The sequence below is a fragment of the Symphalangus syndactylus genome, chromosome 12, assembly GCF_028878055.3.
Source record: "Symphalangus syndactylus isolate Jambi chromosome 12, NHGRI_mSymSyn1-v2.1_pri, whole genome shotgun sequence".
Taxonomy (NCBI): Eukaryota; Metazoa; Chordata; class Mammalia; order Primates; family Hylobatidae; genus Symphalangus; species Symphalangus syndactylus.
Window position 1 is genome coordinate 79,131,737 of NC_072441.2, and position 23,953 is coordinate 79,155,689.

At 43.7% G+C, this 23,953-nt stretch overlaps 1 protein-coding gene and 1 pseudogene across 1 annotated transcript in view; both read left to right on the plus strand.

Annotated features, from left to right (window-relative positions):
* The window catches only part of CTXND2 (cortexin domain containing 2), a 30,342-nt gene extending 12,390 nt beyond the window's left edge, over nt 1–17,952 (plus strand). The window contains exon 2 of the mRNA XM_063626199.1: nt 16,904–17,952. Within this exon, the coding sequence (XP_063482269.1) occupies nt 16,977–17,144 (168 nt within the window). The 5' untranslated portion in view covers nt 16,904–16,976 and the 3' untranslated portion in view covers nt 17,145–17,952. The remainder of the gene's footprint in view (nt 1–16,903) is intronic.
* Nucleotides 8,858–9,199, plus strand: LOC134734683 (cytochrome c-like; annotated as a pseudogene).
* Nucleotides 17,953–23,953: the final 6,001 nt, after the last annotated feature.

Sequence of the window (23,953 nt, forward strand, 5' to 3'; positions counted from 1 at the left end):
AGGCCAGAACTTCAGCCTGGGTAACATAGCAAGACCCTCATCTCTACACACTTTTTTAAAAAATTTTAGCCAGGCATATTGGCATGTGCCTATAGTCCTAGCTACTTGGGAAGCTGAAGCAAGAGGATCACTTGTGCCCAGGAGTTCAAGGCTGCAGTGAGGCATAATTGCACCACTACACTCCAGCCTGGGTAACACAGTGAGACTCTATCCCTATTTTAAAAAATTTAAAAATTAAAAAATTCCAAATAGATCAGGGATCTAAATGGAAAAGAATGAAAACATACAAATAGTAAAAAAAGAACATGGGTGCATTCTATAGACTGAATGTGGAGAAAATTTTTCTAATAATGACTCAAAATTCAGAGGTAATAAAAGAAAAAAATAAATTTCATTATGTTAAATAAAAATTTTTTGCATGGCAAAAATATGCACCACAAACAAAAACAAAACATGGCCTGATGCAGTGGCTTATGCCTGTAATCCCAACACTTTGGGAGGCCAAGATGGGCAGATTACTTGAGGTCAGGAGTTTGAGACCAGCCTGACCAATATGGTGAAACCTGTCTCTACTAAAAATACAAAACACCAGCCAGGTGTGATGGTGAGACGTGAAGCCATCTGGATTTCCTGGGTGGAGTGGGGACTTGGAGAACTTTTCTGTCTAGCTAAAGGATTGTAAACACACCAATCAGGGCTCTGTGTCTAGCTAAAGGTCTGTAAACACACCCATCAGCACTCTGTAAAAACGGACCAATCAGCACTCTGTAAAATGGACCAATCAGTGCTCTGTAAAATGGACCAATCAGTAGGACATGGGCAGGGCCAAATAAGGTAATAAAAGCTGGCCATCTGAGCCAGCAGCAGCAACCTGCTGGGGTCACCTTCCACACTCTGGAGTGTCTGTTCTTTTGCTCTTCTCAATGAGTCTTGCTGCTGCTCAGTCTTTGGGTCTGCACTACCTTTATGAGCTATGACACTCACCGTGAAGGTCTGCAGCTTCACTCCTGAAGTCAGTGAGACCACGAACTCACCGAGAGGGACGAACAACTCCGGTCATGCCACCTTTAAGAGCTGTAACACTCACTGCAAAGGTCTGTGGCTTCACTCCTGAAGTCAAGCAAGACCACGAACCCACTGGAAGGAAGAAACTCCAGACACATCTGAACAGTGGAAGGAACAAACTGTGGACACACAATTTTTAAGAACTGTAACACTCACCGTGGGTGTCTGCAGCTTCAGCCTTGAAGTCAGTGAGACCAAGAACCCACTGGAAGGAACCAATTCTGGACACAATGGTAGGCATCTGTAATCCCAGCTACTTGGGAAGCTGAGGCTGGAGAATCACTTGAACCTGGGAGGTGGAGGTTACAGTGAGCTGAGATTGCTCCACTGCATTCCAGCCTGGGCCACAGAGCAAGACTTTCTCAAAAAACAAAACAAAACAAACAAAAAAAACCTGACGAATAGTGAGAAAATATTTGCAACATACATTATATATGAAGGGGTAATATCCCTAGTGTGTAAACAATATTTAAAAATCGAAGGGAGAAGCAGACCACACATTCAATAGAAAAAGAGACAAAATACACGAACAGACAAATTACATAAAATATATAACTGTTAAGAAAACAATTCCAGGCTGGGCATGGTGGCTCACGCCTGTAATCTAAAGTGGGAGGATCACTTAAGTCCAGGAGTTCGAGACCAGCGTGGGCAAAATTGTGAGATCTTGTCTCTACATAAAAATAGATTAGCTGGACATGGTGGCATGCACCTGTAGTCCCAGCTCCTTGGGAGGCTGAGGCAGGAGGATCCCTTGAGCCAGGAGGTTGAGGCTGCAGTGAGCCATGATCATGCCACTGCACTCCAGCCTGGGTGACAGAATGAGACCCTGTCTCAGAAAAACACAAAAAGAATGAAAACAATCCCATTTAAGATAACAAAAGAATAAAATAGGAATATATTTAACAAAAGCAATGCAAAATGTATTCTCTGAAAGCTGCAAAACATTGTTGAAAGAAATTGAAAAGACCTAAGCAAATGGAAAGATATCCCATGTTCACGGATCAGAAGACTTAATATTGTTAAGATGCCAATACTTTCCAAATTGCTCTACAGATTTAAGACGCACAATCTGTATCAGAATCCCATCTGATTTATTTATAAAAACTGACAAGCCGATTCTGAAATTCATACGGAAACTCAGAGACCCCGAATAACCAAACACTCTTGAAAATGAAGAAAGGTGGGGTGCTCACATGTCGTGATTTCAAAACACTACAAAGCTACAGTAATCAAGACAGTACGATATTGGTGTAAGGTTAGATATACAGATAAACAGAATAGAATTGAGAGTCTAGAAATGTATCTATGACCAAGCAATTTTCAACCAGGGTGTCAAGAACATTCAATGCGGCTGGGAGCGGTGGCTCACGCTTGTAATCCCAGCACTTTGGGAGGCCGAGGCGGGCACATCATGAGGTCAGGAGATCAAGACCATCCTGGCTAACACAGTGAAACCGTGTCTCTACCTAAAATACAAAAAAAAATTAGCTGGGCATGGTGGCGGGCACCTGTAGTCCCAGCTACTTGAGAGGCTGAGGCAGGAGAATGGCATGAACCTGGGAGGTGGAGCTTGCAGTGAACCAAGATTGCACCACTGCACTCCAGCCTGGGCGACAGAGTGAGATTCCAACTAAAAAAAAAAAAAAAAATTCAATGGGGAAATAATAGTCTTTTTAATAAATAATGCTAGAGGCTGAGCACGGTGGCTCACTTCCATAATCCCAGCACTTTGGGAGGCCGAGGTGGGTGGATCACGAGGTCAGGAGATCGAGACCATCCTGGCTGACACGATGAAACCTTGTCTCTATTAAAAATACAAAAAATTAGCTGGGCATGGTGGCGGGCACCTGTAGTCCCAGCTACTCAGGAGGCTGAAGCAGGAGAATGTGTGAATCTGGGAGGTGGAGCATGAAGTGAGCCAAGATCGCACCACTGCACTCCAGCCTGGGCAACAGCGAGACTCCGTATCAAATAAATAAATAAATAAAGCTAGGAAAACTGGGTATCTACATACAAAAAAAATGAAGTTGGACCCTTACCTCATACTGTATACAAAAATTGACTCGAAATGGAATAAAGACCTAAATTTAAGAGACAAAGCTATTCAACATAAAACTCTTAGAAGAAAACATAGGAGTAAAACATTGTTACCTTGGATTTGGCAGTGGATTTTTAGATGTGACACCAAAAGCACAAGCAACCAAAGGAAAAATAGACAAATACTTTTGTGCCTTAAAGGACACTATCAAGAAAGTAAAAAGACTGCCCACAGAGTGGGAGGAAATTTTTACAAATCTTTCGGTTATTTGGTCTCTTTATTATTATTATAAGATAATAAAAAGAGAAAGAGATATGCAAATGGGTCAGATCTCATGGCTCATATCAGTAATCTTAGCACCTTGGGAGGCTGAGGAAGGAGTTCAAGATGATCCTAGGCAACATGGTGAAATCCTGTCAAAAAAAATTTTTTAATTAGCCAGGTGTGGTAGCACACACCTGTAGTCCAGCTACTCCAGAGGCTATGGTGGGAGGATCGCTTGAGCCCAGGGAGGTTGAGGCTGTGGTGAACCATGATCATGCCACTGCACTCCAGCCTGTGTGACAGAGTGAGACCCTGTATTTAAAAAAAAAAAATAGGGATATGTAAATGGTAACTCTATATCTAATCATTTGAGAGACTATAAAACCATTTTCCAAAGTGGTTGCACCATTTTACGTTTCCACCAGCAGTGGATGAGGATTCTGATTTCTCTACATCATCATCAACATTTATCTGATAGGTATGAAGCGATGTAGATATGAAGCATGGCAGGTGTGAGGCGTAGTAGGTGTGAAGCAACGTTTTGTAGTTCCTCAAATGGTTAAACATAGAGTTACTATGTGACCTAGTAATTTCACTCTTAGGTGTATTACCCAAGATGAATGAAAACATATATCCACACAAAAACTTCATGTTCATAGCAGCATTACTCATAATAGTCAAAAAGTGGAAACAACCCAAATGTACATAAACTGATGAGTCAATAAACAAATTGTGATATATACATACAATGGAATGTTACAGAGCTATAAAAAGAAAACAAGTATTGATACATTTTACAACACAATAAACCATAAAAATATGCTAAGTGAAAGAAGCCAGTCACAAAATATGCATATGTTGATATGGTTTGGCTCTGTGTCCCCACCCAAATCTCATGTTGAACTGTGATCTCAAGTGTTGGAGGTGATTGCATCATGGGGGTGGTGTCTAATGGTTTAGCACCGTCTTCCTAGTCTCATGATAATTCTCATGAGATCCAGATAAAAGTGTGTAACACCTCACCCTTCACTGTCTCTCTCCTGCTCCACCATGGTCAGACCTGCTTTCTTCCCCTTCACTTTCCACTGTGATTGTAAGTTTCCTGAGGCCCCCCAGCCGTGCTTCCTGTTCAGCCTGCACAACTGTGAGTCAATTAAATCTCTTTTCCTCACAAATTGCCCAGTCTCAGGTAGTTCTTTATAGCAGTGTGAGAACAGACTAATACATATGTGTGTGTATATATATGTATGTCTGTGTGTGTGCACACACACGTACATATACATATATTAAATATGTATACAGGTCCAGGCATGGTGGCTCACACCTGTAATCCTGCACTTCTGGAGGCTGAGGCTGACAGATCACGAGGTCAAGAGATCGAGACCATCCTGGCCAACATGGTGAAACCCCATCTCTACTAAAAATACAAAAATTAGCCAGGCATGGTGGCGTGCACTGGTAGTACCAGCTACTCAGGAGGCTGAGGCAGGAGAATTGCTTGAGCCCAGGAGGCAGAGGTTGCACTGAGCCAAGATCGCGCTACTGCACTCCAGCCTGGCAACAGAGCAAGACTCTGTCTCCAAAAAATAAAAAATTAAAAATAAGGCCAGGCACAGTGGCTCATGCCTGGTACTTTGGGAGGCCGAGGCGAGCAGATCACAAGGTCCGGAGATCAAGACCCTTCTGGCTAACACGGTGAAACCCCGTCTCTACTAAAAATACAAAAAAATTAGCCGGGCGTAGTGGTGGGTGCCTGTAGTCCCAGCTACTCGGGAGGCTGAGGCAGGAGAATGGCGTGAACCCGGGAGGCGGAGCTTGCAGTGAGCCGAGATCGTGCCACTGCACTCCAGCCTGGGCGACAGAGTGAGACTCCGCCTCAAAAAAAAAAAAAAAAAAGGTATACGTATATATGTATGTGTATATGTAAAAAGAATTATCCCATTTGTAAAATCCAGAATGAGAAATTTAGATAGACAGACAGAAAGTAGATTAGTGGTTGCTTGGGGGAGTAACATGAGGTGATAGTTAAGAAAAAAGTTGATTGTGGTAATGGTTGCACATTTCTGTGAATGTACTAAAAACCATTAAATTGGTAAACTTTCAAGGAGTGAATTGTATAGTATATGAATTATATCTCAATAAAGCTGTTACCAAAAAAAAAGATATAACAGTGGCTCTTATATACAGGAAGAGATCTTCCATATCACTCATAATAATAAAAGAAATGCAAATTAAGACTATGCCATTTGGGCCGGGCGGGGTGGCTCATGCCTATAATCCCAACACTTTGGGAGGCCAAGGTGGGCGAATCATGAGGTCACGAGTTCGAGACCAGCCTGACCAACATGGTGAAACCCCGTCTCTACTAAAAATACAAAAATTAGTTGGGCTTGGTGGCATGGGCCTGTAATCCCAGCTACTCAGGAGGCTGAGGCAGGAGAATTGCTTGAACCCAGGAGGCGGGGGTTGCAGTGAGCTGAGATCGAGCCACTCCACTCCAGCCTGGGCCACAGAGTGAGACTATGTCAAAACAAACAAACAAACAAAAAACCTACACCAGTATACAATGTCTTATCCATCAGATTGATAAAGATTATAAATTATGACAGACAATACATTCTGTTGGAAAAGCTGAGGAGAAACTGGCATTCTTATTAATTGCTGATGGGAATTCAAAATCATACAACCATTGTGGAGGATAATTTAGCAATATCTACTAAAACTGCAAATTAATTAATCTTTTGACCCAAAATTCCCACTTATAGGAATTTACCCTGATGATACACTTTCATAGAAAACTGCATGTACACAGGAAGATAGACTGGGCCAGGGCCAGTGGCTCATGTCTGTAATCTCAGCACTTTTGGAAGCCAAGGTGAGAGGATCACTTGAGCCCATAAGTTTGAGACCAGCGTGGGCAACATAATGAAACCCTGTCTCTACAAAAACTACAAAACTTAGCCAGGTGTGGTGACATGTGCCTGTAATCCCAGCTCCTTGGGAGATGGAGGTGGGAGGATCGCTTGAGCCCAGGAAATCTAGACTGCAGTGGGCCGTGATCGCACCACTGCACTCCAGCCTGGGCAACAGAATGAGACCCTGTCTCAAAAATTAAAAAAGAAAAAAAGTAATATACACTGTAACATTATTTATAATTGCAAATATTGAAAAGAATTAAATGTCTGTATGAAAAGAGTGGTTATCCACACAATAGAGTGCGATTCTGCAGATGTAAAAAAAAAAAAAAAAAGGCCGGGCGTGGTGGCTCACACCTGTAATCCCAGCACTTTGGGAGGCTGAGGCGGGTTGATTACCTGAGATCAGGAGTTCAAGATTAGCCTGGCCAACATGGTGAAACTCCATCTCTACTAAAAATACAAAAATTTGGCTGGGCACGGTGGCTCACGCCTGTAATCCCAGCACTTTGGGAGGCAGAGGCAGGCAGATCACAAGGTCAGGATATTGAGACCATCCTGGATAACACGGTGAAACCCCATCTCTACTAAAAATATTTTTAAAAAACATTAACCAGGCGTGGTGGTGGGCGCCTGTAGTCCCGGCTACTTGGGAGTCTGAGGCAGGAGAATGGCATGAACCCAGGAGGTGGAGCTTGCAGTGAGCTGAGATTGCACCACTGCACTTAAGCCTGGGCAACAGAGCGAGACTCTGCCTAAAAAAAAAAAAAAAAAAAAAAAAAAATGTGCTGGGCTTGGTGGCACACGCCTGTCATCCCAGCTATTCAGGAGGCTAAGGCAGGAGAATTGCTGGAGCCCGGGAGACAGAGGTTGCAGTAAGCCAAGATGGTGCCACTGCATTCCAGCCTGGCCGACGGAAATGAATGAGATTCATCACCTGTAGGAGGTAGGTAGGAATGGGGTGGAAAGGATGAGATGTGGGTGAAATGGAATGGAAAGAATGGTCGGGAAGGGGGTGATACTTCTTTGAGTGTAATTTTTGTATAGTTCTGGTAACTATGTTAATATTTCACATACTCAAAAAATAAAATAAATGCAATAATAGTAGGGGCAAAAACTCTAAAAATGGAATATAAACAAGACAAAATGACAAAAAAGCAGACCATTATGTCCCATAAACTGCAGGGAACATATATCAAGCTTGAAGAGAAAAGCAGTCACCTTTGGTATTTTCCCTCTGTACACCTTTCTCCTACAGAGTACAGACGGAAAATATCAACATTCCAGCAACTTTCCCCAAGAAAACCTATTGCCTCTTTACTCTCAACCCTTTTTATCCCCTCAAGGTGAATACTGAACTAAATATTTCAAAAATTGTCTAGCTACTTGCTCTGCAATGCCTGGTTATCAGATCCCTCTTTGGAACATAGGGTTCCTGCTATCTATTGTTTTATTTTGGCCTAAATTTATAGCACAGCTGTAATTGAAACAGAAATAGTCTTCTTTTAATAACCTGATGCGTCTGTTCTGCCAATCCTTATGTTTTGTTTTGAAAATCTGATCATTCTGTCACAATGACATATTTTATTAAAAATCACCCTTCTGCCAGGCTCGGTGGCTCACGCCTGTAATCCCAGCACTTTGGGAGGCCGAGACGGGCAGATCACGAGGTCAGGAGATCGAGACCATCCTGGCTAACACGGTGAAACCCCGTCTCTACTAAAAAATACAAAAAATTAGCCGGGCGAGGTGGCAGGCGCCTGTAGTCCCAGCTACTTGGGAGGCTGAGGCAGGAGAATGGCGTGAATCCTGGGGGGCGGAGCCTGCAGTGAGCGGAGATCCTGCCACTCACTGCACTCCAGCCTGGGTGACAGAGCGAGACTCCGTCTAAAAAAAAAAAAAAAAAAAAAAAAAATCACCCTTCTGTTAAGTGATGGGGCTTTTTCTTCTCTTTTTATTGAGGGGTGGGGGTTGTGTATACAATTTTATAAGTACTTTTGTGCATGATCTGTCCCTCCCTCTTCCCACCCCTGCAGTCCTCTTAAGAGAGGCCAACAGCCTTTCCCTGCCTTGGATTCTGAAGTGTTCCTGTTTGTCTTAACCTAGCCCTGGCCAGATGTTCTCTTTGATTTTTAACTTTTTTTAAATTAAAAGATACCAGTATGAGATGAAAAAATAAAAATAAAAACCACCCTCTGGCCAGAGGTGGTGGCTCACGCCTGTAATCCCAGCACTTTGGGAGGCTGAGGCAGGTGGGTCACGAGGTCAGGAGTTCAAGACCAGCCTGGCCAACATAGTGACACCGCGTCTCTACTAAAAATACAAAAAATTTGCTGGGATGGTGGTGGGCGCCTGTAATCCCAGCTACTCGGGAGGCTGAGGCAGGAGAATCGCTTGAACCTGGGAGGCAGAGGTTGCAGTGAGCAGAGATTGCGCCATTGCACTCCAGCCTGGGCGACAGTGTGAAACTCTGTCTCAAAAAAAAAAAAAAATTGCCTTTATGGAGAGAGTGGGATGTCCGGCTTCAGAGTGGTAACCTACATTGCACCAGTGATGAAAAAGGGAATTAAATATGGGTGATGTTGAGAAAGGCAAGAAGATTTTTGTTCAGAAGTGTGCCCAGTGTCACACCGTGGAAAAGGGAGGCAAGCACAAGACTGCCTCCCTTTTCTCCATGGCCTAATCTCCTAATCTCCATGGTCTCTTCAGGCAGAAGACAGGTCAGGCTGTTGGATTCTCTTACACAGATGCCAATAAGAACAAAGGCATCATCTGGGGAGAGGATACACTGATGGAGTATTTGGAAAATCCCAAGAAGTACATCCCTGAAACAAAAATGGTCTTTGCCGGCATTAAAAAGAAGGCAGAAAAGGCCGACTTGACAGCTTATCTCAAAAAAGCTATTAATGAGTGATAATTGACCACTGCCTTATTTATTACAAAACAAATGTCTCATGAATTTTTTATGTGTACCATACTTTAATAGAGCTTATACACCAGAATTCAGATCATGAATGACTGACAGAATATTTTGTCGGACAGTCCTGATTTAAAACTAAGACTGGCTTGTGGTTAAATGAATATGTTCCGTTTTTGAATTTTAATAGTAATTCCAATTCAGTAAATGCTATCACTGTTTACCTCTTCTAAAGATATGATTAGACTTTGTTAGTAATGTTAAACTTTTCACAAAGATGGTGAGTACCATCTTAAAACTTACTGGAGATTGGTTTTATATTTAGATTTATATAACTGGTTATGTGAATATATGTAAATACTGGAGAAATTCCTTCACTGTCTCAGAACCAAGCAAGATTCACCTGTGTTTTGTGTCCATAAAGGCAAGGGTTGAAGATAAATAAGGTAGTAATGTCTACTTTATATTTTTGGCCTTAACTATGCCAATCTAATTAGAATTCCCTGTATTTAAAATGGTTCCTTTTACTTATTGAAAGGCATTTTAGTGTGTTTTATGTGTAATATCAAAGATTATTTAACACTTCTCACATTTTATAGATGATCTATAAGGTCACATGCTTTTAAAATAGTAGCAAGTTAAACTTCACTCTTGAATGCTTGTCAAACTAAGTTATAATTTAGGATTGTCTTTAAACAGCCATTCAGAAATATAAAACTGTAGAACTGCTATGTATTTTTGATTGGGAGTGATGCTTCTGCCAACTTAAAAGGATTAAAGTAGAGGAGATTTACACAAATTTTAAAATTATGTGTGATCATAAGACTTAAGATAATTAAAAAGAAAACCACACACACACACACACACACACAAATCACCCTTCATGAGGAACTTGCAAAATCTACCCATTCTTTTTTTTTTTTTTAGGCTGAGTCTCATTCTGTTACCCAGGCTGGAGTGCAATGGTGTAATTTTGGCTCACTGCAACTTCTACCTCCCGGATTCAAGTCATTCTCCTGCATCAGCCTCCCAAGTAGCTGGGACTACAGGCACATGCCACGATGCCCAGCTAGTTTTCGTATTTTTAGTAGAGACGGGGTTTCACCATGTTGGCCAGGCTGGTCTCGAACTCCTGACCTCAGGTGATCCCCCCAACCTCGGCCTCCCAAAGTGCTGGGATTATAGGCGTGAGCCATGGCACCCAGCCTTATCTGCCCATTCCATCTGCACATCTGGGAGGAGTCCAGGGGGTGGCATGAAAACCCAGTGTAAAACATACGAGTGCAACTTACCCTGTTGCCCCAGAATTGTGGTCAAGTCTTATTGAAGGCACAATACCACTTACAATCTAAAGAAAGCTGCAACAATTGGAGCCAGAACCTCTTCCAAATCTCATGAGAAGAAGGCGTAGTCAATCGTATCTCCACCAACTCCCACCCCTTGTCCCACCACAGTATATATAAAGAATGAGGCCAGGCGCAGTGGCTCACGCCTGTAATCCCAGCACTTTGGGAGGCCGAGACGGGCAGATCACGAGGTCAGGAGATGGAGACCATCCTGGCTAACACGGTGAAACCCCGTCTTTACTAAAAATACAAAAACTAGCTGGGCATGATGGCAGGCACCTGTAGTCCCAGCTGCTCGGGAGGCTGAGGCAGGAGAATGGCGTGAACCCGGGAGGCGGAGCTTGCAGTGAGCCGAGATCGCATCATTGCACTCCAGCCTGGGCGACAAAGCGAGACTCTATCTCAAAAAAAAAAAAAGGGATGAACTGGGGCTGGGTGTAGTGGCTCATGCCTGTAATCCCAGCACTTTGGGAAGCTGAGGTGGGCAGAGGGTTGCTTGAGCCCAGGAGTTTGAAACCAGCCTGAGCATCATAGTAAGGCCTCGTCTCTACAAAAAATTTAAAAATTATCCAAGCATGGTGGTGGGCACCTGTAGTCACAGCTATCCAGGAGGCTGAGGCAGGAGAATCACTTGAGCCCAGGAGGTTGAGGCTGCATTGAGCTATGACCATGCCACTGCACTCCAGCCTAGGTGACAGTGAGACCCTGTCTCAAAAACAACAACAACAACAAAAAGAATGAACTGGGAGGGCAACTGGGAATTCTCATTATTGGCATTATGGGATGTACAAAATTTGTAATGAGGAGCAAAGATAAAAGTACTTCCCCTTCCTCCCAAAGCCAAAGATGAGGGCATGCCAAGAGAGACATTGGTACAATTGGTGACACCAGCAAGGAGAGACTAACAACATTTCATTCCCTAGATAGATGCTTTAAACTGTAGAACCTGCCAACCCACTCTGGTCAGGTTGGAGTAAAGCATGGTGTGAGTTTTTAACCTGTGCAAACATAAAAAATCATGTCAATTTCTTGGCTAGAGAGTTCTGAAAGCGGAAGGCCCACTGGAATAATCTGTGCTGGCAGGGTTTATAGGTACCTTGGTGGAGTATGCCTAGGAAGAAAATGTGGCCAATCCCCCCAACCCATCAGAGTCTGGCAACTCCCCTTGAAGGACTTCAGGTGTCTCCGAAGGAGCAGGAGCAGCGGGAGGTGCCAGGAGACCACCGTACCAAGCCATGGGATATCCAACCTGAGTTTAGGCTGGGAGAATAGAGGATAAGCAGCACCATTTGAAGGGGTCTTCAATGACAGAAAAGTCCAGAATGAAGATAAACGCTACTCAAAAAACTACAAACATCCTTCACTCTGAAACCATCAGATCTAACCAGAGTAAGACCAGGTCACCTACTCACAGTTGGCCACAGCTGATTCATTAAATAAACACTTCACATTTTCCCCTTCCTTTCTTCCTGATCCTGTACAATGCAGAAGAAGAAGCCTGAAAAGGGAGAAGAGCTATAGAACTCTGAATCCTCTATAAGATTAGGAATTTAAAACTGAACTAAGGTTTTACAAAAACCAGCTTTATTAAGATACAATTCACATACAATTCAACCATTTCAAATGTACAATTCAATGGTTTTTAGCACATTCACAGAAGTGTTTAACCATTACCACAATTGTAGAATATTTTTATCACCTCCAAAAGAAAACCTGTATCATTTAACTTTCACCCCTCATCCCCCACCTCCAGCTCTAAGCAACCACTAATCTGTCTGTATAGATTTCTCTATTCTAGACTTACATGTGAATGGAATTATATAATATGCTGGGGGAGTTTGTGACTTGTTTCTTTCACTCAGCTTAATGCTTTAAGGGTCATCCAAGTAGTATGTACTTCCTTTTTACGGCCAATAATAGTCTACTGTGTAGACATACCACACTTTGCTTATAAGCTGATGGACATTTGGGTTGTTTCTACCTTTTGGCTATGATGAATAATGTTGCTACAAACATTCTTGTATAAGTTTTTGTGTGGTCACATGTTTTCATTTCTCCTGGGGACAGCCATAGGAGTGGAATTGCTGGGTCATATGGTGGCTTTTTTTTTTTTTTTTTTTAGACAGTGTCTCACTCTGTCACTCAGGCTGGAGTGTAGTGGTGTGATCAAAGCTCACTGCAGCCTCCCAGGCTCAGGTGATCCTCCCACCTCCGCCCTCCAAGTAGCTGGGATTACAGGTGTGTGCCATCACATCCAGCTAATTTTTGTATTTTCTGTAGAAAGGAAGGTTTGCCATGTTGCCCAGGCTGGTATTGAACTCCTGGGCTAAAGTGATCCTCCACCCACCTTGGCTGCCCAAAGTGCTGGGATTATAGGCGTAAGCCTCCATACCTGGCCGGTAACTCTTATGTTTAATAATTTTAGGAACTTCCAGACTGTTTTCCAAAGTAACTTCGCCACTTTACATTCCCACCAACAGTCAATGAGGGTTTCAATTACTTTATACCCTCGCCAACACTTAATCTGACTTGATTCTAGTCATCCTAGTGGGTGTGAAGTGGTATCTCAAAGTTTTGATTTCCATTTCCCTGATGACTAATTATGTTGACCATTTAAAAAATGTGTTTATTGGCCATTTGCATATCTTCCTTATGCAGAAAAAGAAATTTCTATTCAGATCCTTTGCCTAATTTTTAATTGAGTTGTTTGTCTTTACATTGTTTCGTTGTAACTTTGGTTACCAGGTCTCTCTCTGCCACCCAGGTTGGAGTACAGTGGTGCGATCATAGCTCACTATAACCCTGAACTCCTGGGCTCAAAGGATCCTTCTGCCTTAGCCTCTCCAGTAGCTAGGACCACACACACATGCCACACATCTGGCTAATTAAAAAAAAAATTAAGAAACAAGGTATCTTCTTACTACCCAGGCTGGTCTCAAACTCCTGACCTCAAGTGATCCTCCCACCTCATCCTCCCAAAGTGCTGGTCAGGCATAAGCCACTGTGCCCAGCCCATTTTCTTGATAATAATCTTCTTAAAGTAAAAAAGTTGGCTGGGCGCAGTGGGTCACGCCTGTAATCCCAGCACTTTGGGAGGCCAAGGCAGGCAGATCACCTGAGGTCAGGAGTTCGAGACCAGCCTGGCCAACATGGTGAAACCCGACTCTACTAAAAATACAAAAATTAGCCGGGCATGGTGGGGGCATCTATAATCCCAGCTACTCGGGAGGCTGAGGCAGGAGAATCACTTGAACCTGGGAGGCAGAGGTTGCAGTGAGCCAAGATCACGCCATTGCACTCCAGCCTGGGTGACAGAGCAAGACTCCTTCTCAGAAAAAAAAAAAAAAAAAAAAGTACAAAAGTGTTGGCCAGGCACTTGTCTTGGCCAAGACATGAGACTTGGCCAGGCTCATGTCTACAATCCTAACACCTTGGGAGGCTAAGGAGGGCAGATCTCTTGAGCCCAGGAGTTTGAGACCAGCCTGGGCAGCATAGCAAAACTCCATCTCTACCAAAACAAAGAAACAAAAAACTTAGCCGGGCATGATGACATGCACCTGTAGTCCCAGCTACTCGGAAGGTTGAGATGGGAGGATCAATTTAACCTAGGAGGTCGAGGCTGCAGTGACCCCAGACGGCACCATAGCACTCCAGCCTGGGTGACAAAGTGAGATCCTGTCTCAAAGAAAAAAGTTTTAAATTTTGATGAAATCCAGTTTCTCTCTTTTTTGTTGCTCGTGAATTTGCTGTCATATCTAAGAATCCTTACATTTAGATCTTTGATCCATTTTAAGTTTATCTTTGTATGTGGTGTGAAATTGTTACCAAAACACCCGGAGTTCGGTCTAGGTCCTGCTGCTCACCACACAGAAAGATGATCAATACCTGCTACTGAGATGACAGGTATTGCCAAAGAAGAAGGCTTTACTCAGGTGCTGCAGCAGAGGAGACCGGAACTCAGTCACAAATCCATCTCCCTGACCAACTAAAATTAGAGGTTTATATAGCAAGGAAGAAATGTAACAATGTGTAGGAAAACAGGAACTCAGGAGGCCAAGAAAGCACTTGTGACCAATGAGGGGTCTTGCACTTCATTGTCAGGATGGGATGATCTGGTTGAGTTTCAGTTCCTTGATACTTTTTTTGAGAGGCCTGGTGGTCCTTTCCTGAAGAAGGAACTCAACATAAAACAAATGTAAGTTTTAAGCTTTAAGACCAGAAGGTCAATTTCTTTTTCTTTTTTCTGTTTTTTTTTTTGAGACAGGGTCTCCATCTGTCGCCCAGGCTGGAGTGCAGTGGCATGATCTCAGCTCACTGCAACCTCTGCCTCCTAGGTTCAAGCAATTTTCCTGCCTTAGCCTCCTGAGTAGCTGGGATTACAGGTGTGTGCTACCACACCCAACTAATTTTTATATTTTTAGTAGACATGGGGTTTTGCCATGTTGGCCAGGCTGGTCTCAAACTCCTGACCTCAGGTGATCTGCCCTCTTCGGCCTCCCAAAATGCTGGTATTATAGGCATGAGCCACCACACCCGGCAAGAAGGGTCAATTTCTGTTGAAACAAAAAAAACTATGGGACTATTGGGTCCATTTCAAAATAAAGGTCTAACTTAATTCTTTTGTATGTGGCTATCCAGTTGTCCCAACACCATTTGTTTTCTTTCCTCACTGAATGTTCTTGGTACCCTAGTTAAAAATTACTTGGTCATAGATACAAGGGTTTTTTTCTGGACTCTCAATTTTTTTTTTTTTTTTTTTTGAGACGGAGTCTCGCTCTGTCGCCCAGGCTCGAGTGCAGTAGCATGCTCTTGGCTCACTGCAACCTTTGCCTCCCGGTTTCAAGTGATTCTGCTGCCTCAGCCTCCCAAGTAGCTGGGGCTACAGGCATGCATCACCACGCCTGGCTAAGTTTCGTATTTATTTATTTATTTATTTTTGAGACGGAGTCTCATTCTGTCGCCCAGGCTGGAGTGCAGTGGCGTGATCTTGGCGCACTGCAAGCTCTGCCAGCCGGGTTCACACCATTCTCCTGCCTCAGTCTCCGGAGTAGCTAGTACTACAGGTGCCCACCACCACACCCAGCTAATTTTTGTATTTTTAGTGGAGACGGGGTTTTACCGTGTTAGCCAGGATGATCTCTATCTCCTGACCTCGTAATCCACCTGCCTTGGCCTCCCAAAGTGCTGGGATTACAGGCCTGGGCCATCGTGCCTGGCCATAATTTTTGTATTTTTTTTTTTTTCAGTAGAGACAGGGTTTCATTATGTTGGCCAGGCTGGTATTGAACTCCTGACCTCAAGTGATCCTCCTGCCTTGGCCTCCCAAAGCGCTGGGATTACAGGCGTGAGCCACCGTGCCCAGCCCTGGACTCTCAATTCTACTCCATTGATTTGTATGTCTATCTTTGTACCAGTACCATAGTTTTGATTACTGTAGCTTTGTAGTGAGTTTTTGAAATTGGGAATTATGAGTCCTCTTACTTTTTCTTTTTCAGAATTTTCTTGGTGGAGTAAGGTTTTGTTTTGTTTTTTCCTATTTTCCTTATGTAAATTTTTTTTTTTTTTTTTGAGATTGGGTCTCACTCTGTTGCGCAGGCTAGAGTGCAATGACTCGGTCTCGGCTTACTGCAACCTCCGCTTCCTGAGTTCAAGCAATTCTGCCTCAACCTCCCGAGTAGCTGGGATTACAGGTGTCCGCCACCACACCTGGCTAATTTTTGTATTTTTAGTAGAGACGGAGTTTCACCATGTTGTCCAGGCTGTTCTCGAACTCCTGACCTCAGGTGATCTACCTGCCTTAGCCTCACAAAGTGCTGGGATTACAGGCGTGAGCCACCACGCCCGGCCTGTAAGTTTTAATAATTGAAATTGATCACTTCTGGGATATACCTGATTTTTCATGAAGATATGAGAATGACAGCACAATTAAATGTAGTGATCAGAAAAAATAAAACAATTTCATGTTCATAGCCAGTGAGTTATACAACAACTAGGTACAATAAGTACTCCTGGAATTTGAAGTAATCTTAGAGGAGGATTTTGACTTAACACAGAAATCAGATGTTTAAGACAGTTTTACCTGGATCTTAGGGGACAAGGCAGGCCCATCTGATTTCTAGGTTATATACATTTGCTCACGTTCTGCCTTGGAGTAATTCTTAGGATATTTTATACTTGTGTGTATGTGTGTATCTTGTCAGTCATCTATATTAACTTTATCAGTTTTGTAACTGCTTCTTAAGTAAATCTTGCTGATATTTTTTCAGCCTTGGTCCCTTTTTGGTTTTTCACAGTGTTATTAAGAAAACACATACACACACAAACCAATAAGCCTGTTTTATCCTCCTTTGTCTAGGAATATGACAAATCTGAAGCTATACCTGAGGAAGTAGCTGGAGCTGGACAACAGTAACGAGGTGCAAGTCCCCATGGAAGATTCAAGCCTGTCCAGCGGTGTTGATGTGGACAAAGGCTTTGCCATTGCCTTTGTTGTTCTTCTGTTTCTGTTCCTAATAGTGATGATTTTTCGGTGTGCCAAGCTGGTGAAGAATCCCTACAAGGCCAGCTCCACAACCACAGAACCATCTCTGAGCTGAAGTATAATAAAACCTGGTAGACTCCCCCAAGCAAGAGATTTGAAATCTGTTACACACACTTTATATTATTTCATCTCCCTGTTTCTCAGCCTTCTCATTCTTGCACTCCACAATGAGATGAAACATAAGCCAGTTTGTATTGTTCCTGTTCAGGGAAATGGCTACTAAAGTGAGACAGAGGTTGAATTTATTGGCTAGAATGAGGTCATGGATTTTAATTCTTCAGTGCCTAAGGTGCTTAGGATGGGACAGTGGGCCATAATTTTATGATGTAATGTAACATAATGTCATCATGCTTGGTAAGGTCCACCTGAAACTAGAAGCTCACCTAGAGGTGGCAGACTTGAATGATCCCTTTAGTTATGCAAATGTAGGCTCAGCAGAAACCAAATGTCCAATAAGAAGAGTGTAACCAGATTGTTTTAGTGTGTGAAGTTTTATAAAATCTGCTGTTCTTAAGTGGGCAGAACTCTCTGGTAGAAGGGGACTAATTTGCTGTGGGTGAATTCCTTAATCTCTCTAATCCCAAATTTCCTCATCTATAAAATAATATGTAGAGGTTTGAATGAGGGCCCCAGAAAAGATATATCCATGTCCTAACCCCTGGAATGTGACCTTATTTGGAAAAATGGTCTTTGCAAATATAATTAAGAATCTCAAGATAAATTCATCCTGAATTATCTAGGTGAGTCTTAAATCCAATGACTCCCGTAGAGATTCTGGTACCAGTATGGTCTTAATAACACCTTGATTTTGGACTTCCGGCCTTCAGAACTGTGAGAAAATAAATTTCTGTTGTTTTAAGGCACGCAGTGTGGTAACTTGTTATGGCAGTCATAGGAAATTAATACATAATATATGATGATGCAGATGATGGTCATGATTCTGATCATCATCCCAGCGATCTTTTTTTCTTTTTGAGACAGGGTTTTACTCTGTTGCCCAGGCTGGAGGGCAGTGATGTGATTCCGGCTTACTGCAACCTCTGCCTCCTGGGTTCAAGCAATTCTCCTGCATCAGCCTCCAGAGTAGCTGGAATTACAGGCACCCGCCACCATGCCTGGCTAATTTTTGTATTTTTAGTAGAGACAGGGTTCCACCATGTTGGCCAAGCTGGTCTCTAACTCCTGACGTCAAGTGATCCACCCACCTTAGCCTCCCAAAGTGCTGGGATTATAGGCGTGAGCCACTGTGCCCAGCCCCCCCGGGATCTTTTAAGAGCAAAGGGAAGAAAATCCTAGCCCCTACTCTCCAAAGTCTGAAGTTAGGGGACTTTGATAGAGTGGTGTGGTTTATGAGCCAACTGGCAGGGAAGCTTTTAAGAGAATTCACTAGAAAGAAAGGGAGCACCTAAATTGCTGAAAAAGACTCAATGTGGGTTTGGCTGAAGAGGATTGGTTTTAGTACAGCAGTTGACGGAGAATCAAAGCCCTCACATCCAGCCACAATGGCCTAATATTCTAGTCAACAGTAACCTAGCATATGAGTATGAACTGAGAGCCATAACGTTGGAATCTAACTGGGAGGGCATCACTTGGAAGCTTATGCAGTGACTTGGACCAGCAAGCAGTCACTTCAGTGGAGACATGTATCCATGGGACCAAGCTGGACTGGGTTTTAACAGCAATACCATATGGTATAGAGACACAACTCTAGCCATGCACTGTTAGCAGAGACCTGATCATTGGTCTCTGTTTCTGACTCCTGGATGTGGGACTGCCCCCTTCCTTAGCTAGAGTAAGCCTCCAGGGAAAATGGAGACAGGGGAATCAAAGCGGAAGATACTAGACTTTGCCTGCACCAGAACAAGGTACTGTATTGTATTGGTTAAGCTGGCAGGGAGGTAAAGGGAGGATGTGGGGAGGGGGACAAGAGAGATATATGATTTGATTTGATGAAAAGAAACTCAGGGCAAGGTGCAGATCAGGTGAAAAGCAGATTAGGATTGATGTCAGCTATGTCGGTGTTGTGTGGAAAAGTAAAATAAAAATAAAGCCTGGGTGCAGTGGCTCACACCTGTAATCCCAGCACTTTGGGAGGCCGAGGTGGGTGGATTACCTGAGGTCAGGAGTTCGAGACCAGCCTGGCCCAACATGGTGAAACCCTGTCTCTACTAAAAATACAAAAATTAGCTGGGCATGGTGGCACGTGCTGTAATCCCAGATACTTGGGAGGCTGAGGCAGGAGAATCGCTTGAACGCGGGGGCGGAGGTTGCAGTGATCCAAGATCACGACACTGCACTCCAGGCTGGGCAACAGAGCAAGACTCCATCTCAAATAAATACATACATACATACATACATACATACATACCTAAAGGGTTGATGTCAGCACTTGAGGACTGCAGTGTGTTCCCTCCAGGAACTCAGAGATTAACCTCTCCACCACTTCTTAACATAAACTGCATGACTAACACATGATTAATGACAGCATCAATATGCAGTCACCAGAGAATCACAGGTTTGACAATTATCTGACTTTCTCCAGTAACCTATCTAAGAAAAGATGCATCAGTTGGAAGAAGTGGATCATCTGTGGAAGCAGAAAAAGATGAACAATCTAAAGCAAATCCACATGGAGCCAGTACGAATACTGTTCAAGAGAAAGGGGAGGCTGGGTGTGGTGGCCCACGCCTATAATCTCAGGAGTTTGGGAGGCTGAGGTGGGAGGATCGCTTGAGCTCAGGAGTTTGAGACCAGCCTGGGCAATATAGTGAGATCTCATCTCTACTAAAAAATAAAAAATTAGCTGGGCATGGTGACACGTGCCTGTAATCCTAGCTGCTTGGGAGACTGAGGTGGGAGGATTGCTTAGGCCTGGAAGATGGAGGTTGCAGTGAGCTATGCTCATGCAACTGCACTCCATCCAGCCTGGGTGGCCAGATAGTCTTTGGTATGGAGATTCAGGGAGTTGCAGCCCATGGACCTTCAGTTTGTTTGGTCTTATTGATCACATGATCTCCGTTAACCTGATGTTCTTAATCACTCCTTCCACCCACCTCAAACTGACAATTTACAGGTCCAGTTGGTCTGCAGAGAAGTTACATTGGGCCAGGACCCTCCCACTACTAATGTGGGTGTGTCTGGTGGGTGTTGGGGTTCTACATTTGTGTTTTGAATCAACATTTTAAAAATTATTATTATAAAGGTAATACATGCATATTGTAAAACAATTTTTTCAAACATTACCTAAGGATAAAAAAGTAAAAAGTAGGTCCGGGCATGGTGGCTCATGCCTGTAATCCCAGCATTTTGGGAGGCAGAGGCGGGTGGATCACATGGTCAGGAGATCAAGACCATACTGGCTAACACGATGAAACTCCATCTCTACTAAAAAATACAAAAACTAGCCAGGCGTGGTGGCGTGCACCTATAGTCCCATCTACTCAGGAGGCTGAGGCAGGAGAATCACTTGAACCTGGAAGGCGGAGGTTGCAGTGAGCCGAGAGATCACACCAGAGCAGTCCAGCCTGGCGACAGAGCCAGACTGTCTCAAAAAAAAAAAAAAAGGCCAGCCGCGGTGGCTCATGCCTGTAATCCCAGCACTTTGGGAGGCTGAGGTGGGCAGATCATGAGGTCAGGAGATTGAGACCATCCTGGCTAACATGGTGAAACCCCGTCTCTACTAAAAATACAAAAAATTGATTGGGCGTGGTGGCAGGTGCCTGTAGTCCCAGCTACTCGGGAGGGTGAGGCAGGAGAATGGCGTGAACCTGGAGGTGGAGCTTGCAGTGAGCTGAGATCACCCCACTGGTGACAGTGAGACTCCATTTCAAAAAAAAAAAAAAGGCAAAAAGTTATTCCATTACTGCCTTGTTTCCCATTCCTTCTTTCCAAAGTTAATTGCTATAAAGTCCATTTGTGCATATATATATATACATATATCTTTCCAAATATTTTCATTTCCTTTTTATTTTTAATCTAACCTTTTTGAATAGGCTATCCATTTTCATGTTTCAAATTTCTTTTTTTTGTTTCTTTTTTTTTTTTTTTTTTTTGAGTTGGAGTCTTGCTCTGTCGCCCAAGCTGGAGTATAATGGCACAACCTCGGCTCACTGCAACCACTGCCTCCCGGGTTCAAGTGATTCTCCTGCCTCAGCCTCCTAGTAGCTGGGATTACAGGCACCTGCCACCATGCCTGGCTCATTTTTTGTATTTTTAGTAGAAACGGGGTTTTACCATGTTGGCCACGCTGGTCTGGAACTCCTGTCCTCAGGTGATGCACCTGCCTCGGCCTCCCAAAGTGCTGGGTCAAATTTCAAAAGGTACAAAATGGTGTACTGTGAAAATTCTTACTCCTCTTCAACCTTCTGTTCTCTCTTCACAAACAACCAATGTTAACAATTTCTTTTTTTTTTTTTTTGAGACGGAGTCTCACTCTGCCACCCAGGCTGGAGTGCAGTGGTGTGATGTCAGCTCACTGCAACCTCAGCCTCCAAGGTTCAAGCAATTTTCCTGTCTCAGCCTCCCGAGTAGCTGGGACTACAAGCGCCCACCACCACGCCCAGCTCATTTTTGTATTTTTAGTAGAGACGGGGTTTCATCATGTTGGCCAGGCTGGTCTCGAACTCCTGACCTCAAATAATCTACCGACCTCAGCCTCCCAAAGTTCTGGGACTACAGGTGTGAACCACTGCACCCAGCCCAACGTTAAAAATTTCTTGTGTATCCTTCCAGGGATATTTTATGTATATGTGAGAAAAAAAATATTATTACCATTAGTTACACAAATGATGCTGCACTCTATACCATGTTCTGCACCAATTTTTATTTAGTATTGTATTTTGAAGATCATTCCACATCAATACACACACAGCCTCCTTAGCTTTTTTTTTTTTTGAGACGGAGTCTCGCTCTGTCGCCCAGGCTGGAGTGCAGTGGCGCAATCTCAGCTCACTGCAAGCTCTGCCTCTCGGGTTCACGCCATTCTCCTGCCTCAGCCTCCCCAGTAGCTGGTACTATAGATGTCCGCCACCACGCCCAACTAATTTTTTTGTATTTTTAGTAGAGACAGAGTTTCACCATGTTAGCCAGGATGGTCTTGATCTCCTGACCTTGTGATCTGCCCGCTTCGGCCTCCTGAAGTGCTGGGATTACAGGCGTGAGCCCGGCCTAGCTTTTTTTTTAAACACAGTTAAAGAGTATTCTATTGTTTGAGTGTGCCATAATTTAACCAATGCCTGCCAATAGAAATTTACATTATTTTCAAATATTTTGCTATTTCAAATAATTATGCTGAAGAAAATAATTTAGCACTTAAATCATTTCAAAAGTATGCAAATTCAAAAGTATGTAAAAGCCAGGCACAGTGGCTCCACTGCATTCCACTCGCACCACTGCACTCCAGCCTGGGCAAAAGAGTGAGTCTCCGTCTCAAAACAAACAAACAAACAAACAAACAAACAAAGTATGTCACTTAAAGTCCTAGAAGTTGAACTGTTGATTTAAAGAATATCGCAGGGCCGGCTGGGTGCCATGGCTCACACCTGTAATATATATCTATTGCAGGGCTGGGCAGCGGTGGCTAACGCCTGTAATCCCAGCACTTTGGGAAGCCAAGGTGGGCGGATCCCTGAGGTTAGGAGTTTGAGACCAGCCTGGCCAACATGGTGAATGCCATCTCTACTAAAAATACAAAAATTAGCCAGGCATGGTGGCAGGCACCTGTAATCCCAGCTACTCGGGAGTCTGAGGCAGGAGAATCACTTGAACCTGGGAGGTGGATTTTGCAGTGAGCCAAGATCGTGCCACTGCGACAGAGCAAGACTCCATCTCAAAAAATAATAATAATAATAATATTGCAGGCTTGGCATGGTGGCTCACGGCTGTAATCCCAGCACTTTATGAGGCTGAGGAGAGAGAATCGCTTGAGGCTAAGAGTTTGAGACCAGCCTGGGCAATATAGCAAGACCCTAAGACCCCATCTCTAGTGGCATGTGCCTTTCAGGAGGCTTAGGCAGGAGGATCCCTTGAGCCCAGGAATTCAAGGTTACAATGAGTCAGGATTATGCCACTACACTGTAGCCTGGGAGCCTGGGTGACAGAACAAGACACTGTCTCTAAAAAAACAGAAAGAGTATCGCTGAATTTACAAAATTTTTGAATGAGTTGCCAACATTTAAAACACACTTTCATACAAAATATAGATTTTTAAGTTCACTTGCAAAATGGGAATATCTAATAATACTGTATTGCACACGACAAAAATTAGCTGAAGCTAAGTAACAACTGCTCCCTGTAGGTGAGATATGGACTACCCAAGTGGCCACAGTCCTCACCTGCCCCACTTAGCTCCTTTACAATACTTTCCTGGTGCCTGCAACCTTTGAGCTTTTAATCCCTGAAAAGTTCTTTAGTTTTGATTCTGAGATCACTCAACAACCTTCAGATTATGATCTAATTTCCTTTGAGTCTGTGTGCAAAGAAAGGATAGGCCCGGCACAGTGGCTCACGCAGCCTGTAATCCCAGCACTTTGGGAGGCCGAGGCGGGAGGATCAGGAGGTCAGGAGATCGAGACCATCTTGGCTAACACGGTGAACCCCCGTCTCTACTAAAAATACAACAAATTAGCCGGGCGTGGTGGCGGGCGCCTGTAGTCCCAGCTACTCGGGAGGCTGAGGCAGGAGAATGGCGTGAACCCGGGAGGCGGAGCTTGCAGTGAGCCGAGATCGTGCCACTGCACTCCAGCCTGGGCGACAGAGCAAGACTCTGTCTCAAAAAAAAAAAAAAAAAGGTCTGGCGAGGTGGCTCACGCCTGTAATCCCAACACTTTGGGAGGCCAAGGTGAGCAGATCACGAGGTCAGGAAAT